The 17,268-nt window shown below is 44.9% G+C and overlaps 1 protein-coding gene across 1 annotated transcript in view; it reads right to left on the reverse strand.

Moving 5' to 3' along the window:
• The window catches only part of LOC145351206 (cathepsin B-like), a 36,065-nt gene extending 18,812 nt beyond the window's left edge, over nt 1-17,253 (reverse strand). The window contains 4 exon segments of the mRNA XM_080200906.1: nt 1,644-1,758; nt 16,839-16,924; nt 17,204-17,226; nt 17,229-17,253. Coding sequence (XP_080057032.1) covers nt 1,644-1,758; nt 16,839-16,924; nt 17,204-17,226; nt 17,229-17,241 — 237 coding nt within the window. The 5' untranslated portion in view covers nt 17,242-17,253.
• Between the last annotated feature and the right edge of the window lie 15 nt (nt 17,254-17,268).

Here is a 17,268-nt window from a genome sequence, read left to right on the forward strand (position 1 = left end):
GCAGTGAAGGTTTTTACCCCAACTGTTGTTGCAGGATCCTGAATGTAAACCACAGGCATTACCTTTTCCTTGGAAACTGGGTTTGGCTGAATTACTGCAGTAGACAAGTTCCCAGGACCTGATAGGCTACTTCCTCGCATCTTAAAGGAAGTGGCAGTGGAAATAGTGGACCCGTTGGTTACAATATTCCAAAATTTCCTGTATGTGGGAAAGGTTCTAGTGGATTGGAAAAATGCTAGTATAACTTCCTATAAAGGGAGGCAGATAATGGAAAAGTAAAGTAGAGAGCAACTACTGGGAAAAAGCCTCGGACTATCCAACCTGTCTGTGCCTCTCGTCATTTGTAGACCTCTATCAGGTCTCCCCTCAGCCTCTGTTATTCCAGTGAAAATAATCCTAGTTTATTCAACCTTTTCTCATAGCCAACACCCTCGAGACCAGGCAACACCCTAGTGAACCTTCTTTGCACTCTCTCCAAGACCTCTACATCCTTCTGATAGTGTGGTGAGCAGAACTGCATGCAATACTCCAAATGTGGCTCCTGCTCTACCCAAGACTGCAAGGAACTGCTAAAGTTTGTGAATGTAGCCCAATCCAGCCTCCCGTCTATTGACTCTGTCTACTCTTCCCGTTGCCTCAACAAAGCAGCCGGCATAATTAATGACCCCTCGCACCCCGGACATTCTCTCTTCCACCTTCTCCCTTCAGGAAGAAGATACAAAAATCTGAGGTCCCGTACCGACCAACTGAAGAACAGCTTCTTCCCTGCTGCTGTCAGGCTTTTGAATGGATCTACCTTGCATTAGGTTGATCTTTCTCTGCACCCTAACTATAACTCTCGTTTCCTTCTCTATGAACAGTATGTTTTGTCTGTATAGTGTACAAGAAACAATACTTTTCACTGTACGTTAATACAAGTGACAATAATAAATCAAATCAAATCAAACCAATAAGCTGCACACAAAACTCCTTTTGAGGATCCCTCACTTTCCATCCAATCTGAGTCACATTCACCAGCGAGTGTATTTCACCTGAAGCCCTCGGATGCCATTGTTATTGCCGAGATGTTACTCACAAGGTCAGCATTTGTTGCTCTTGAACTGAGCAGTTTGCTGGACCAATTCAGAGGGTAGTTAAGAGTCAACCACATTGCTGTGAATCTGAAGTCCTACGTAGGCCAGACCAGTTAATGATGGCAGATTTCCTTCCCTAAAGGACATTAGTCAATCAGATGGGTTTCTACAAAATTTATGATAGTTATTGTGACCATTACTGAGCCCAATTTTATTATTCCAGATTTATTAATTAATTTATTGTCCCCAATCTCTGCATTCCTGGTACAGTCACATGTATAGTCACTAAACTACAATCTCCTCAATTTTTAACTACATGAGGTGCTTATTTGCTTTATTAACTAAAACAAAATTTACCTTTTTATTTGATAATTTTCCTGAAAATTAGAGTTTGAATTATGTTCATTTTAGTTGCTCTGTTTAAGTAAAAGTTTTAAAAAGTGAAATCTTGTTCAGCAGTTTCCTTTCAGTTGGCTTGTGGGTCTTTCTGTTTTTAAAAGTTATTGATATCGGGGGATTGCAACAATATAAAGTGAGAGTGTTGCAGCTGCTGTCTATGTTACTCCTTACCCAGCACGATCCACACGATCCCTGGTCACGGATCTCCTTGATGGTCGGACAATTTGGCCACTGCTTCCGCGAGTCAAAGTTTTTCGGTAGGTTCAAGGCAGAAATCATTGGAGGTCTGGAGTACAAGCAATAATCAATGAGAAATGCTTGGATTTTTGTGCAGTGTCCCAGTCTCGACAAACACATACACACAGACACAGACATATCTGTGTACAGATAGACACATTCACACACACACACTGATGAGCACGCACACCTCAACATACACATGCGCGCACACCGACACACAGAGACACGTGCGCTCACACCCCAATGTATGTGTTCACTCTGACACGCACACAGACACACACACCGACACACACACCGACACACACACCGACACACACACCGACACAAAGAGAAGACACACAGACAGACATACTTCAAAGACAACAGGAGTGACTTTCCCAGGCCAGCTGTGCTGCTCGAGGAGCGCAATGGACCAGGAAATGTAACAGGAGTCGCAACTGGCATCCAATCAATCCCGATTTTCGCAGCTCATAGAAGTTTACAGCATGGAAACAGGCCCTTCAGCCCAACTTATCATGCCACTCTTTTTTTTAATAATTAAGCTAGTCCCAATTGCTCTCCTTTGGCCCATATCCCTCTGTACCCATCTTACCCATGTAACTGTCTAAACGCTTTTTAAAAGACAAAATTGTACCCACCTCTACTACTGCCTCTGGCAGCTTGTTCCAGGCACTCACCCCCTCTGTGTGAAAAAATTGCCCCTCTGGACACTTTTGTATCTCTCCCCTCTCACCTTAAACCTCTGCCCTCTAGTTTTAGACTCCCCTACCTTTAGGAAACGATATTGTCTATCTCGCTGATCTGTGCCCCTCATTATTTTATAGACCTCTATAAGATCACCCCTCAGCCTCCTACACTCCAAGGAAAAATGTCCCAGTCTATCCAGCCTCTCCTTATAACGTCCCATTGCTAACATGGGACTTTGATGTTATAGCCATTTCGGAGACATGGATAGAGCAGGGACAGGAATGGTTGTTGCAGGCTCTGGGATTTAGATGTTTCAGTAAGATCAGGGAAGATGGTAAAAGAGGGGGAGGTGTGGCATTGTTAGTCAAGGACAGTATTACGGTGGCAGAAAGGACGTTTGATGAGGACTCGTCTACTGAGCTAGTATGGGCTGAGATTAGAAACAGGAAAGGAGAGGACACCCTGCTGGGAGTTTTTTATAGGCCTTCGAAAAGTTCCAGAGATGTAGAGGAAAGGATTGCAAAGATGATCCTGGATAGGAGTGAAAGTAACAGGGTAGTTGACAAGGGGGCTTTAACTTTACAAATATTGACTGGAAACGCTATAGATTGAGTACTTTAGAGGGGTCAGTTTTTGTCCAATGTGTGCAGGAAGGTTTCCTGACACAGTATATAGATAGGCCAACAAGAGGTGAGGCTACATTGGATTTGGTACTGGGTAACGAACCAGACCAGGTATTAGACTTGGAGGTAGGTGAGCACTTTGGTGATAGTGACCACAATTCGGTTACGTTTACCTTAGTGATGGAAAGGGATAGGTATATACCGAAGGGCAGAAGTTATAGCTGGGGGAAAGGAAATTATGATGCGATTAGGTGAGATTTAGGATACATAGGAAGTGGAAAGAAACTGCAAGGGATGGGCACAACTGGAATGTGGAGCTTGTTTAAGGAACAGCTACTACGTGTCCTTGATAACCATAGAACCATAGAACATTACAGCTCAGAAACAGGCCTTTTGGCCCTTCTTGGCTGCACCGAACCATTTTTTGCCTAGTCCCACTGACCTGCACTTGGACAATATCCCTCCACACCCCTCTCATCCATGAACCCATCCAAGTTTTTCTTAAATGTTAAAAGTGACCCCGCATTTACCATTTTATCCGGCAGCTCATTCCACACTCCCACCACTCTCTGTGTGAAGAAGCCCCCCTAATATTCCCTTTAAACTTTTCCCCCTTCACCCTTAACCCATGTCCTCTAGTTTTTTTCTCCCCTAGCCTCAGTGGAAAAAGCCTGCTTGCATTCACTCTATCTATACCCATCAAAATCTTATACACCTCTATCAAATCTCCCCTCATTCTTCTACGCTCCAGGGAATAAAGTCCTAACCTATTCAATCTCTCTCTGTAACTCAGCTTCTCAAGTCCCGGCAACATCCTTGTAAACCTTCCTTTAACCTTATTAATATCCTTCCTGTAACTAGGTGACCAAAACTGTACACAATACTCTGAATTCAGCCTCACCAATGCCTTATACAACCTCACCATAACATTCCAACTCTTATACTCAATACTTTGATTTATAAAGGCCAATGTACCAAAAGCACTCTTTACGACCCTATCTACCTGTGACGCCACTTTTAGGGAATTATGTATCTGTATTCCCAGATCCCTCTGTTCTACTGCACTCTTCAGTGTCCTACCATTTACCTTGTATGTTCTGTCTTGGTTTGTCCTTCCAAAGTGCAATACCTCACACTTGCCTGCATTAAACTCCATCTGCCATTTTTCAGCCCATTTTTCTAGTTGGTCCAAATCCCTCTGCAAGCTTTGAAAACCTTCCTCACTGTCCACAACACCTCCAATCTTTGTATCATCGGCAAATTTGCTGATCCAATTTACCGCATTATCATCCAGATCATTGATATCGATGACAAACAACAATGGACTCAACACCGATCCCTGTGGCACACCACTCGACACAGGCCTCCACACAGAGAAGCAATCCTCCACAACCACTCTCTGGCTTCTTCCATTGAGCCAGTGTCTAATCCAATTTACTACCTCCCCATCTATACCTAGCGACTGAACCTTCCTAACTAACCTCCCATGCGGGACCTTGTCAAAGGCCTTACTGAAATCCAGGTAGACAACATCCACCACCGTCCCTTCATCCACTTTCCCGGTAACTTCCTCAAAAACTCCAATAGATTGGTCAAACATGACGTACCACACACAAAGCCATGTTGACTCTCCCTAATAAGTCCCTGTCCATCCAAATATTTGTAGATTCTATCTCTTAGTTCTCCTTCCAATAATTTACCTACTACTGATATCAAACTTACCGGCCTATAATTTCCTGGATTACTTTTTGGGCCTTTTTTAAACAACAGAACCACATGAACTATCCTCCAATCATCTGGCACCTCATCCGTGGACACCGACATTTTAAATATATCCGCCAGATCCCTGCAATTTCAACATTAGTCTCCTTCAAGGTCCGAGGGAATACCCTGTCTGGTCCTGGGGATTTATCTACTCTGATTTGTCTCAAGACAGCCAGCACCTCCTCCCCTTTAATCTGTAAAGGTTCCGTGACCTCCCTACTTGTTTGTCTTATTTCCATAGACTCTATGCCAGTTTCCTTAGTAAATACAGATGCAAAAAATCCATTTAATATTTCCCCCATTTCTTTTGGTTCCATACGTAGCCAACCACTCCGATCTTCAAGAGGACCAATTTTATCTCTTACTATCCTTTTGCTCTTAATATACCTGTCGAAGCTCTTAGGATTATCCTTCACCTTGACTGCCAAAGCAACCTCATGTCTTTTAGCCCTCCTGATTTCTTTCTTAAGTAGTTTCTTGCACTTTTTATACTCCTGAAGCATCTTATTTGTTCCCTATTGCCTACACATGTCATACATCTCTCTCTTCTTCTTTATCAGAGTTCCAATATTCCTTGAGAACCAAGGTTCCTTATTCTTATTCACTTTGCCTTTAATCCTAACAGAAACATACAAAATCTGCACTCTCAAAATCTCTCCTCTGAAGGCCTCCCACGTACCAATCACAATAAGTATGTACCTGTCAGGCAGGGAGGAAGTGCTCGAGCAAACGAACCGTGGTTTTCTAAAGAAGTTGAATTGCTTGTGAAGAGGAAGGAGGAGACTTATGTAAAGATGAGGCGTGAAGGTTCAGTTAGGGTGCTTGAGAGTTACAAGTTAGCCAGGAAGGATCTAAACAGAGAGCTAAGAAGAGCCAGGAGGGGACATGAGAAGTCTTTGGCAGGCAGGATCAAGGAAAACCCTAAAGCTTTCTATAGGTATGTCAGGAATAAAAGAATGACTGGGGTAAGATTAGGGTCAGTCAAGGACAGCAGTGGGAAATTGTGCGTGGAGTCCAAAGAGATAGGAGAGGCACTAAATGAATATTTTTCGTCAGCATTCACAGGAAAAAGACAATGTAGTCGAGGAGAATACTGCGATACAGGCTATTAGACTAGACGGGATTGAGGTTTATAAGGAGGAGGTGTTAGCAATTCTGGAAAGTGTGGAAATAGATAAGTCCCCTGGGTCAGATGGGATTTATCCTAGGATTCTCTGGGAGGCTAGGGAGGAGATTGCAGAGCCTTTGGCTTTGATCTTTAGATTGTCATTGTCTACAGGAATAGTGCCAGAAGACTGGAGGATAGCAAATGTTGCCCCCTTGTTCAAGAAGGGGAGTAGAGACAACCCTGGGAATTATAGACCAGTGAGCCTTACTTCTGTTGTGGGCACAGTTTTGGAAAGGATTATAGGAGATAGGATTTATAATCATCTAGAAAGGAATAATTTGATTAGGGATAGTCAACACAGTTTTGTGAAGGGTAGGTCGTGCCTCACAAACCTTATTGAGTTCTTTGATCACCTTCTCAAAGAGGTGGATGAGGGTAAAGCAGTTGATGTGGTGTATATGGATTTCAGTAAAGCGTTTGATAAGGTTCCCCACGGTAAGCTACTGCAGAAGATACGGAGGCATGGGATTGAGGGTGATTTAGCGGTTTGGATCAGAGATTGGTTAGCTGTAAGGAGACAGAGGGTGGTGGTTGATGGGAAATGTTTATTCTGGAGTTCAGTTACTAGTGGTGAACCTCAAGGATCTGTTTTGAGGCCACTGCTGTTTGTCATTTTTATAAATGACCTGGATGAGGGCACAGAAGGACGAGTTAGTAAATTTGCGGATGACACTAAAGTCGGTGGAGTTGTGGACAGTGTGGATGGATGTTGCAGGTTACAGAGGGACAGAGATAAGCTGCAGAGCTGGGCTGAGAGGTGGCAAATGGAGTTTAATGTGGAAAAGTGTGAGGTGATTCACTTTGGAAGGAGTAACAGGATTACAGAATACTGGGCTAATGGTAAGATATTTGGTAGTGTGAATAAGCAGAGAGATCTCGGGGTACATGTGCATAGATCCCTGAAAGTTGGCACCCAGGTTGATAAGGTTGTTAAGAAGGCGTACAGTGTGTTAGCTTTTATTGGCAGAGGGATTGAATTTCGGAGTCGTGAGGACATGTTGCAACTGTACAAAACTCTGGTGCGGCCACACTTGGAGTATTGTGTACAGTTCTGGTCGCCGCATTATAAGAAAGATGTGGGAGCACGGGAAAGGGTGCAGAGGAGGTTTACCAGGATGTTGCCTGGTACGGTGGGAAGGTCTTATGAGGAAAGGCTGAGGGACTTGAGGCTGTTTTTGTTAGAGAGAAGAAGGTTAAGAGGTGACCTAATTGAGGCATACAAGATGATCAGAGGATTGGATAGGGTGGACAGTGAGAGCCTTTTTCCTCGGATGGTGATGGCTAACACGAGGGGACGTAGCTTTAAATTGAGGGGTGGTAATTATAGGACGGATGTCAGAGGTAGGTTCTTTACTCAGAGGGTAGTAAGGATGTGGAATGCCCTGCCTGTAACAGTAGTGGACTCGCCAAAGTTAAGGGCATTTAAATGGTCAATGGATAAACATATGGATGATATTGGAATAGTGTAGGTTAGATGGGCTTTAGATTGGTTTCACAGGTTGGTGCAACATCGAGGGCCGAAGGTTCTGTGTTCTATGTTCAAACAACCAAGTCCCAGTAACATCCTAGTAAATCTTTTCTGCGCTCTTTCTAGTTTAATAATATCCTTTCCATAATAGGGTGACCAGAACTGTACACAGTATTCCAAGTGTGGCCTTACCAATGTCTTGTACAACTTCAACAAGACGTCCCAACTCCTGTATTCAATGTTCTGACCAATGAAACCAAGCATGCCGAATGCCTTCTTCACCACTCTGTCCACCTGTGACTCCACTTTCAAGGAGCTATGAACCTGTATCCCGAGATCTCTCTGTTCTGTAACTCTCCCCAATGCCCTACCATTAACTGAGTAAGTCCTGCCCTGGTTCAATCGACCAAAATGCATCACCTCACATTTATCTAAATTAAACTCCATCTGCCATTCGTCAGCCCACTGGCCCAATTGATCAAGATCCCATTGCAATCCAAGTTAACTTTCTTCACTGTCCACTATGCCACCAATCTTGGTGTCATCTGCAAACTTACTAACCATGCCTCCTATATTCTCATCCAAATCATTAATATAAATGATAAATAACAGTGGGCCCAGCACTGATCCCTGAGGAACACTGCTGGTCACAGGCCTCCCGTTTGAAAAAAAACTCCCTCTGGCTTCTGTCAAGAAGCCAATTTTGTATCCATTTAGATACCTCACCCTGGATCCTGTGAGATTTAACTTTATGCAACAACCTACCATGCGGTACCTTGACAAAGGTCTTGCTAAAGTCCATGTAGACAACGTCAACTGCACTGCCCTCATCTATCTTCTTTGTTACCCCTTCAAAAAACTCAATCAAATTTGTGAGACATGATTTTCCCCTCACAAAGCCATGCTGACTGTCCCTAACCAGTCCTTGTGTCTCTAAATGCCTGTAGATCCTGTCTCACAAAATACCTTCCAACAATTTACCCATTACAGATATGATGCTCACTGGCCTGTAGTTCCCAGGCTTTTCCCTGGAGCTCTTTTTTAAATAAAGGAACAACATTTGCCACTCTCCAATCTTCAGGCATCTCACCGAGTACCTCTGCTAGAGGACCTGTAATTTCCTTCCTAACATCCCACAGTGTCCTGGGATATACCTCATCAGACCCCGGGGATTTATCTACCTTGATGTACTTTAAGACTTCCAGCACATAAGAACATAAGAAATGGGAGCAGGAGTAGGCCATCTAGCCCTTCGAGCCCGCCCCGCCATTCAATAAGATCATGGCTGATCTGTCGTGGTTCAGTTCCACATTCCCGCCCTCTCCCCATAACCCTTAATCCCCTCGCTTATCAAAAACCCATCAACCCGCGTCTTAAAAATATTTAGCGAGGCAGCCTCCACCACTTCAACGGGCAGAGAATTCCAGAGATTCACCACCCTTTGAGTGAAGAAGTTCCTCCTCAACTCCGTTCTAAACCGCCCCCCCCCTTATCTTGAGGCTGTGCCTCCTAGTCCTACTGTCCTTTCTGAGCGGGAAGAGTCTCTCCACCTCTATCCTATCCATCCCATTCATCATCTTATACATCTCAATGAGATCTCCCCTCATCCTTCTAAACTCTAACGAGTACAAGCCTAGTTTATTCAACCTCTCCTCATAGCTCAACCCCCTCAACTCCGGTATCAGCCTAGTAAACCTCCTCTGCACTCCCTCCAAGGCCAAAATATCCTTGCGTAACTGCAGCGACCAGAACTGCACACAGTACTCCAGCTGCGGCCTCACCAATGCCCTATACAGCTGCAGCAAGACCTCCCTACTTTTATATTCAATCCCCCTCGCTATGAAGGCCAGCATCCCATTAGCCTTCCTGACCACCTGCTGCACCTGCAGGCTGGGTTTTTGCGACTCATGCACAAGGACCCCGAGGTCCCTCTGCACCGTCGCCTGCTGCAGTTTTTCGCCACGTAAGTAATAATCCTACCATTATTCCTACCAAAGTGGACCACCTCACACTTGCCAACATTAAATTCCACTTGCCAGTTCCTGGTCCATTCGCCCAGCCTATCTAGATCCTTCTGCAGACTCTCCACACCCTCCGCACAATTTGCTGTTCCACCAATCTTGGTGTCATCAGAAAATTTCGACACTCTACACTCGGTTCCCTCCTCCAGATCATCTATATAAATGGTAAAAAGCTGAGGCCCCAGCACCGACCCCTGGGGCACTCCACTAGTCACCATCCGCCAATCCGAATAGCACCCGTTGACCCCCACTCTCTGCCTCCTATTTGACAGCCAATCCTCTATCCACGCTAACACCCTACCCCCAACTCCATGCCCCCTGACCTTCTGTAATAACCTCTTGTGAGGTACCTTATCAAACGCCTTCTGAAAATCAAGAAACACCTCCCTCTCTGTAATATATACACTCCTCAAAGCATCACTATTTATTTCCCCAAGTTTCCTCATATCCATGCCTTTCTTAACAGTAAATACTGAGAGAATTATTCATTTAGGATCTCACCCATTACTTGTGGATCTGCATATAGACGACCTTGTTGATCGTTAAGTGGCCCTTCTCTCTCCCTTGTTACTCTTTTGCCCTTTATGTATTTGTAGGAGCTCTTTGGATTCTCCTTTGCCTTATCTGCCAAAACAATCTCGTGTCCCCTTTTTGCCCTCCTGATTTCTCTCTTAATTCTACTCCTACAACCCTCTACACTCTTCAAAGGATTTACTTGATCCCAGCTGCCTGTGCCAGAGAACCATAGAAAATTACAGCTCAGAAACAGGCCTTTTGGCCCTTCTTGTCTGTGCCAAACCATTTTTTTGCCTAGTCCCACTGACCTGCACTTGGACCATATCCCTCCACACCCCTCTCATCCATGAACCTGTCCAAGTTTTTCTTAAATGTTAAAAGTGATCCTGCATTTACACTTTATCCGGCAGCTCATTCCACACTCCCACCACTCTCTGCGTGAAGAAGCCCCCCTAATATTCTCTTTAAACTTTTCTCCTTTCACCCTTAACCCATGTCCTCTGGTTTTTTTCTCCCCTAGCCTCAGTGGAAAAAGCCTGCTTGCATTCACTCTATCTATACCCATCAAAATCTTATACACCTCTATCGAATCTCCCCTCATTCTTCTACACTCCAGGGAATAAAGTCCTAACCTATTCAATCTCTCTCTGTAACTCAGCTTCTCAAGTCCCAGCAACATCCTTGTAAACCTTCTCTGCACTCTTTCAACCTTATTTACATCCTTCCTGTAACTAGGTGACCAAAACTGTACACAATACTCTAAATTCAGCCTCACCAATGCCTTATACAACCTCACCATAACATTCCAACTTTTATACTCGATGCTCCGATTTATAAAGGCCAATGTACCAAAAGCACTTTTTACAACCCTATCTACCTGTGACGCCACTTTTAGGGAATTATGTATCTGTATTCCCAGATCCCTCTGTTCTACTGCACTCTTCAGTGTCCTACCATTTACCCTGTATGTTCTGTCTTGGTTTGTCCTTCCAAAGTGCAATACCTCACACTTGCCTGCATTAAACTCCATCTGCCATTTTTCAGCCCATTTTTCTAGTTGGTCCAAATCCCTCTGCAAGCTTTGAAAACCTTCCTCACTGTCCACTACACCTCCAATCTTTGTATCATCGGCAAATTTCCCCTTTAATCTGTAAAGGTTCCATGACCTCCCGACCTGTTTGCCCTGTTTCCGTACACTCCATGCCTGTTTCCTCAGTAAATACAGATGCAAAAAACCCATTCAGTATCTCCCCCATCTCTTTTGGTTCCATACACAGTCTACCACTCTGGTCTTCAAGAGGACCAATTTTATCCCTCACTATCCTTTTGCCCCTAACATACCTATAGAAGCTCTTTGGACTTTCCTTCACTCTGTCTGCCAAAACAACCTCATGTCTTCTTTTAGCCCTCCTGACTTCCCTCTTAAGTAGCTCCTTGCACATTTTATACTCCTCGAGCATCTGATCTGTTCCTTGCTGCCTGTACATTTCACACAACTCTCTCTTCCTCTTAATCAGTGTTACAATCTCCCTCGAGAACCAAGGTTCCTTATTCCTATTTACTTTGCCTTTAATCCTGACAGGAACACACAAACTCTGCACTCTCAAAATTTCTCCTTTAAAGGCCTCCCACTTTCCATTTACATCCTTACCAGGGAACAGCCTGTGCCAATCCACACTTCCCAGATCCCTTCTCATTTCAGCAAATTTGGCCTTTTTCCAGTTCAGAACTTCAACCCGAGGACCAGATCTATCCTTATCCATGATCAGGTTGAAACTAATGGCATTATGATCACTGGATCCAAAGTGTTCCCTCACACTCACATCCATCACCTGCCCTAACTCATTTCCCAATAGGAGATCCAGTATCGCATCCTCTCTAGTTGGCATCTCTATATACTGATGTAGAAAATTCTCCTGAACACATTTTACAAACTCTACTCCGTCTAAACCTTTAACAGTTTGCAAGTCCCAATCTATATGTGGAAAATTAAAATCCCCGAATATCACAACTTTCTATTTCTTGCAGTTGTCAGTTATCTCTCTGCTGATTTGCTCCTCCAATTCTCGCTGACTATTGGGTGGTCTATAATACAACCACAACATGTCATGTGCCTCTTTCTTCTCTTGACCAGGGCCTCAATATCCCGAGTCATCCAGGGTTCCTGACTTCTGCCAGCCTTGCCCTTCACTCTGTAAGGAATGTGTTTACCCTGAACCCTGGTTCACACAGTTTTGAAAGCCTCCCACTTACCAGACATCCCTTTGCCTTCCCACAGACCCCCCCAATTCACTTTTGAAAGTTCCTGCCTGGTACCATCAAATTTAGCCTTGCCCCAATTTAGAATTTTAACTTTTGGGACAGACCTATCATTCTCCACAGATATCTTAAAACTAATGGAATCATGGCCCAAGTCCCAAAGTGATCCCTCACTAACACTTCTCTCACCTGCCCTTCCTTATTTCCCAACAGGAGGTCAAGTTTTGCCCCCTCTCCAGTCCGGCCATCCACATACCGAATGAGAAATTCCTCCTGAATACACTCAACAAGTTTCTCTCCATTCAAGCCCCTAATAACATTACTGTTCCAGTTAATGTTGGGAAAGTTAAATTCCACCGACTATTACCACCGTAGTTTTCTCGGAGCTATCGTCATTGATGAAGCAGCTGAAGTTTGGTCTAGGACACTATCCTGAGAATTGCTGCAGTGATGTCTGGAGCTGAGATGACTGACCTCAAACCATCACAACTATCTTCCTTTGTGCTGGGTATGACTCCAGCCAGTGGAGAGATTTCCCCCGATTCCCTGGTGTGGTGGAGGCAGGTTCAATCAAGGCTTTGAAGGGCACATTAGATGATTATTTGAATAGAACCAATGTGTAGGTATACAGGGGAAAAGGCAGGGGAATGGCACTTAGTCACAATGCTCGTTTGGAGAATCGGCAACATGATGGGCCAAATGGCCTCATTCTGCACCGTAAAAATTCTGTGATTCTGTATTAGAGAGTAGATATGGGGGTAGGAGAGTGGGAGCTTCACATTTTGGAAGAGGCATTAGAAATGGAGGGACAAGATGACTTAGTCATAAGAATATAAGAACATTAGAAATAGGAGCAGGAGTAGGCCATCCAGCCCCTCGATCCTGCCCCGCCATTCAATAAGATCATGGCTGATCTGAAGTGAATCAGTTCCACTTTCCCGCTTTCTCCCCATAACCCTTAATTCCCCTGTCTGTCAAAAACCTATCTACCCGTGACTTAAATATATTTAGCGAGGCAGCCTCCACCACTTCAACGGGCAGAGAATTCCAGAGATTCACCACCCTTTGAGTGAAGAAGTTCCTCCTCAACTCCGTTCTAAACTGCACCCCCTGCCCCCCCCTTATCCTGAGGCTGTGCGCTCTAGTCCTACTGTCCTTTCTCAGCGGGAAGAATCTCTCTACCTCTGCCCTATCCATCCCCTTCATTATCTTATACATCTCTATAAGATCCCCCCTCATCCTTCTAAACTCCAACGAGTACAGACCCAGTCTATTTAGTCTCTCTTCATAGTCCAACTCCCTCATCTCCGGTATCAGCCTAGTGAACCTCCTCTGCACTCCCTCCAAGGCCAAAATATCCTTCTGCAAGTGTGGCAACCAAAACTGCACACAGTACTCCAGCTGCGGCCTCACCAGTGCCCTGTACAGTTGCAGCAAGACCTCCCTGCTTTTATATTCTATCCCCCTCGCTATGAAGGCCAGCATTCCATTCGCCTTCTTGATCACCTGCTGCACCTGCAGACTGGGTTTTTGCGACTCATGCACAAGGACCCCCAGGTCCCTCTGCACCGTAGCATGCTGCAGCTTTTTGCCCTTTAAATAGTAATCCCTCCTACTATTATTCCTGCCAAAGTGGATAACCTCACACTTGCTAACATTGTACTCCATCTGCCAGGTCCTCGCCCACTTGCTCAGCCTATCCCGATCCCTCTGCAGACTTTCCACACCCTTCGCGCAATTTGCTTTTCCACTCATCTTCGTGTCATCAGCAAATTTCGTTACCCTACACTCAGCCCCCTCCTCCAGATCATCTATATAAATGGTAAATAGCTGAGGCCCCAGCACCGATCCTTGCGGCACTCCACTAGTCACCAACCGCCAATCAGAATAGCACCCATTGACATCCACTCTCTGCCTCCTATTAGACAACCAATCCTCTATCCACGCTAACACCTTACCCCCAACTCCATGCCCCCTAACCTTCTGCAACAACCTTTTGTGAGGCACCTTATCAAACGCCTTCTGGAAATCGAGAAACACCACATCCACCGGTTCCCCTCTGTCTACCGCACTAGTCACATCCTCATAGAAATCCAATAAATTCGTCAAACACGACTTCCCCTTAACAAATCCGTGCTGCGTCTGCTCTATCAAACCATTCCTTTCCAGGTGCCTCGCTATTTCTTCTTTGACAGATTCGAGCATTTTTCCAACTACAGACGTTAAACTAACTGGCCTATAATTCCCTGCTTTTTGCCTGCTAACTTTGTTAAACAACAGCGTAACATTAGCCGTTTTCCAATCTTCCGGCACTTCCCCGGAATCCAGTGAATTTTGGTAAATAATCACTAAAGCATCCACTATCACCTCTGCCATTTCCTTCAGAACCCTGGGATGCATTCCATCCGGTCCTGGGGACTTGTCCACCATCAGTCCCGTTAGTCAATCAAGCACTACCTCTCTATTGAGACATATAAGATGATAAGAACATAAGAAATAGGAGCAGGAGTGGGCCATTCAGCCCTTCGAGCCTGCCCCGCTATTCAATAAGATCATGGCATTCATAAGATCATGATGAATGGGATGGATAGGATAGAAGTGGAGAGGCTCTTCCCGCTCAGAAAGGACAGTAGGACTAGGGGGCACAGCCTCAAGATAAGGGGGGGGTGCAGTTTAGAACGGAGTTGAGGAGGAACTTCTTCACTCAGAGGGTGGTGAATCTCTGGAATTCTCTGCCCGTTGAAGTGGTGGAGGCTGCCTCGCTAAATATTTTTAAGACGCGGGTAGATGGGTTTTTGGTAGGCAAGGGGATTAAGGGTTATGGGGAGAGGGCGGGAAAGTGGAACTGAGCCACGACAGATCAGCCATGATCTTACTGAATGGCGGGGCAGGCTCGAAGGGCTAGATGGCCTACTCCTGCTCCTATTTCTTATGTTCTTATGTTATGTTCTCTAGTGACAGTAATCACATTCAGGCCCTCAACTCCTACCATCCTTCTATCTTTAATATCTGGCAAACTATTCGCGTCCTCCTCCGTGAAGACAGAGCCAAAAACTTATTTAAGGCCTCAGCCATTTCCTCATCTCCCACCACTAAATCCCCCCTCTCATCCTCTAAGGGTCCAACATTCACTCTACTCATGTGTTGGAGATTAATTCTCAACAGATCTGTACTCTTTGAAGGTCTGTAAATTATTTATATATATTGCATGTCTTTTATGTATCAGGACAATGTCTTAAAATTCAGCCTTTTTGTATAGGTAGTTAATATGTCTGGTAGGAAACAGCTCAAATGCTGGGAAAGCAGAATAATTACTCAATTCAGCATAGTTATGTTCATTGAGTTAATGGACTTTTGTTTCCTTAATTTTCCCTGAGATGCCAGATTAAAGTGAGTAACAGGGTCATGTGATCTTATGGTTTATGTGTAGCCCTGGATCTGGCTGTTCTGTTTGAAGTTAGGAGAATTTTGCAGGCTTCTGAGGGCTCTATATATCTCTGAAAACTCCAAGGGTGCTTACGTTCAATATAGCAAGTATATTTGTGATTGCTAACTATATTTAAAGTGGGGTTTAAATCTGTGAGAAGAATGTTTTTATTTGGAACTGAAACAATGATAAATTAAAAATTAGAGTTGTATCTTTTCAGCTTTAAAGATTGTTCAATGGTTCAAAGTTAATTTGTTATAGTTAAACTGTGTTATTAATAAAGTTTGTTTTGATAAAAGATCCCTGGTTTGTCAGTGTAATTACTCCTGGAGTAAAGTTTTCTTTCCTCACATTTATGCTAAAATAAAAAACTCATTGGGGTCGAATCTTAGGCCTCTGATCCAAGGCCCTAACAAAGGTCCCTTCTGATCTAGGCCCTAAGTCTGGCGGGAGAGAGGGGAATGAACCAGATAACCTTCAGCCTCCCTTCCCAATACACCAACCCCTGGACAGCAGTATCTCTATTACCCCACCTCCTGGACACTATCAACCTCCTGGGTTTACCACTGACCAGAAACGGAACTGGAATACCCCCCTATAAATCCTGTGGCTACAAGAGCAAGTCAAAGGCTAGGAATACTGCAATGAGAACTCACTTCCTGACTCCATCTGCAAGGCACAGGGAGTATAATGAAATACCCTCCACTTGCCCGGATGGGTGGAGCTCCAATAACTCAAGAAGTTCAACACCATCCAGGATTGGCACCATGTCAATAAACATTCAATCCCTCCACTACTGATGGACAGTGACAGCCGTGTGAACCATCTACAAAATGCACTGCAGGAACTCACCAAGGCTCCTTAGGCAGCACCTTCCAAACCCGTGACCACTTCCATCGAAAAGGACAAGAACAGCAAACAGATGGAAGGATCACAACCTGGAGGTTCGCCTCCACCTCACTCCCCATCCTGACTTGGAAATGCATCAGCCATTCCTTCACTGCCACTGGGTCAAAATCCCACAACTTCCTCCCTAATAGCACTGTGGATGTACCTACAGCGATTTAATAAACCAGCTCATCGCCAGCTTTTTAAGAGCGATTAGGGATGAGGAATAAATGTTGGCCCAGACAGTCAGGCCCATGTTAGCAATGAATATAAGATCACTGGTCTCTCTCTCGGTCTGGCCTCACCTTAAAGGCAGTTGAGGTCCATTGAGGAATGTTCCACATAATTGCTTCACGTAACTGAAAGGAACATTCTGGAAATTATGACCAGCCTGTAAAACAGGAGCAAACTCAGAATCACGGATCAGTTCCAAGCACCCCCACCCAGAGCAAACCGACCCCCCCCCCTCCCACATACAGAATCACTCCTCCCAAACCCACACAATCCTTTCCCCCAACCTTACCCCCACCCTCCACAACACTCCCCACCCCACAGCCATGTGCTGCTACCCCCAATCACAGCGACCCTCTACAGCCACCCCCCCCCCCAACAACACAGAGAAACAGAACCCCCCCCCCCCCCCCAGCCCCACCCTCAGCCAATCACTCACCTTCCAAGTTGTGTTGAGTTTGTGATGAAGTTCACCATGTCCTGGGACAGCGGCTCTGGGGCTGG

Source organism: Carcharhinus amblyrhynchos, chromosome 12, assembly GCF_965287045.1.
Source record: "Carcharhinus amblyrhynchos chromosome 12, sCarAmb.v2.hapA, whole genome shotgun sequence".
Lineage (NCBI taxonomy): Eukaryota > Metazoa > Chordata > Chondrichthyes > Carcharhiniformes > Carcharhinidae > Carcharhinus > Carcharhinus amblyrhynchos.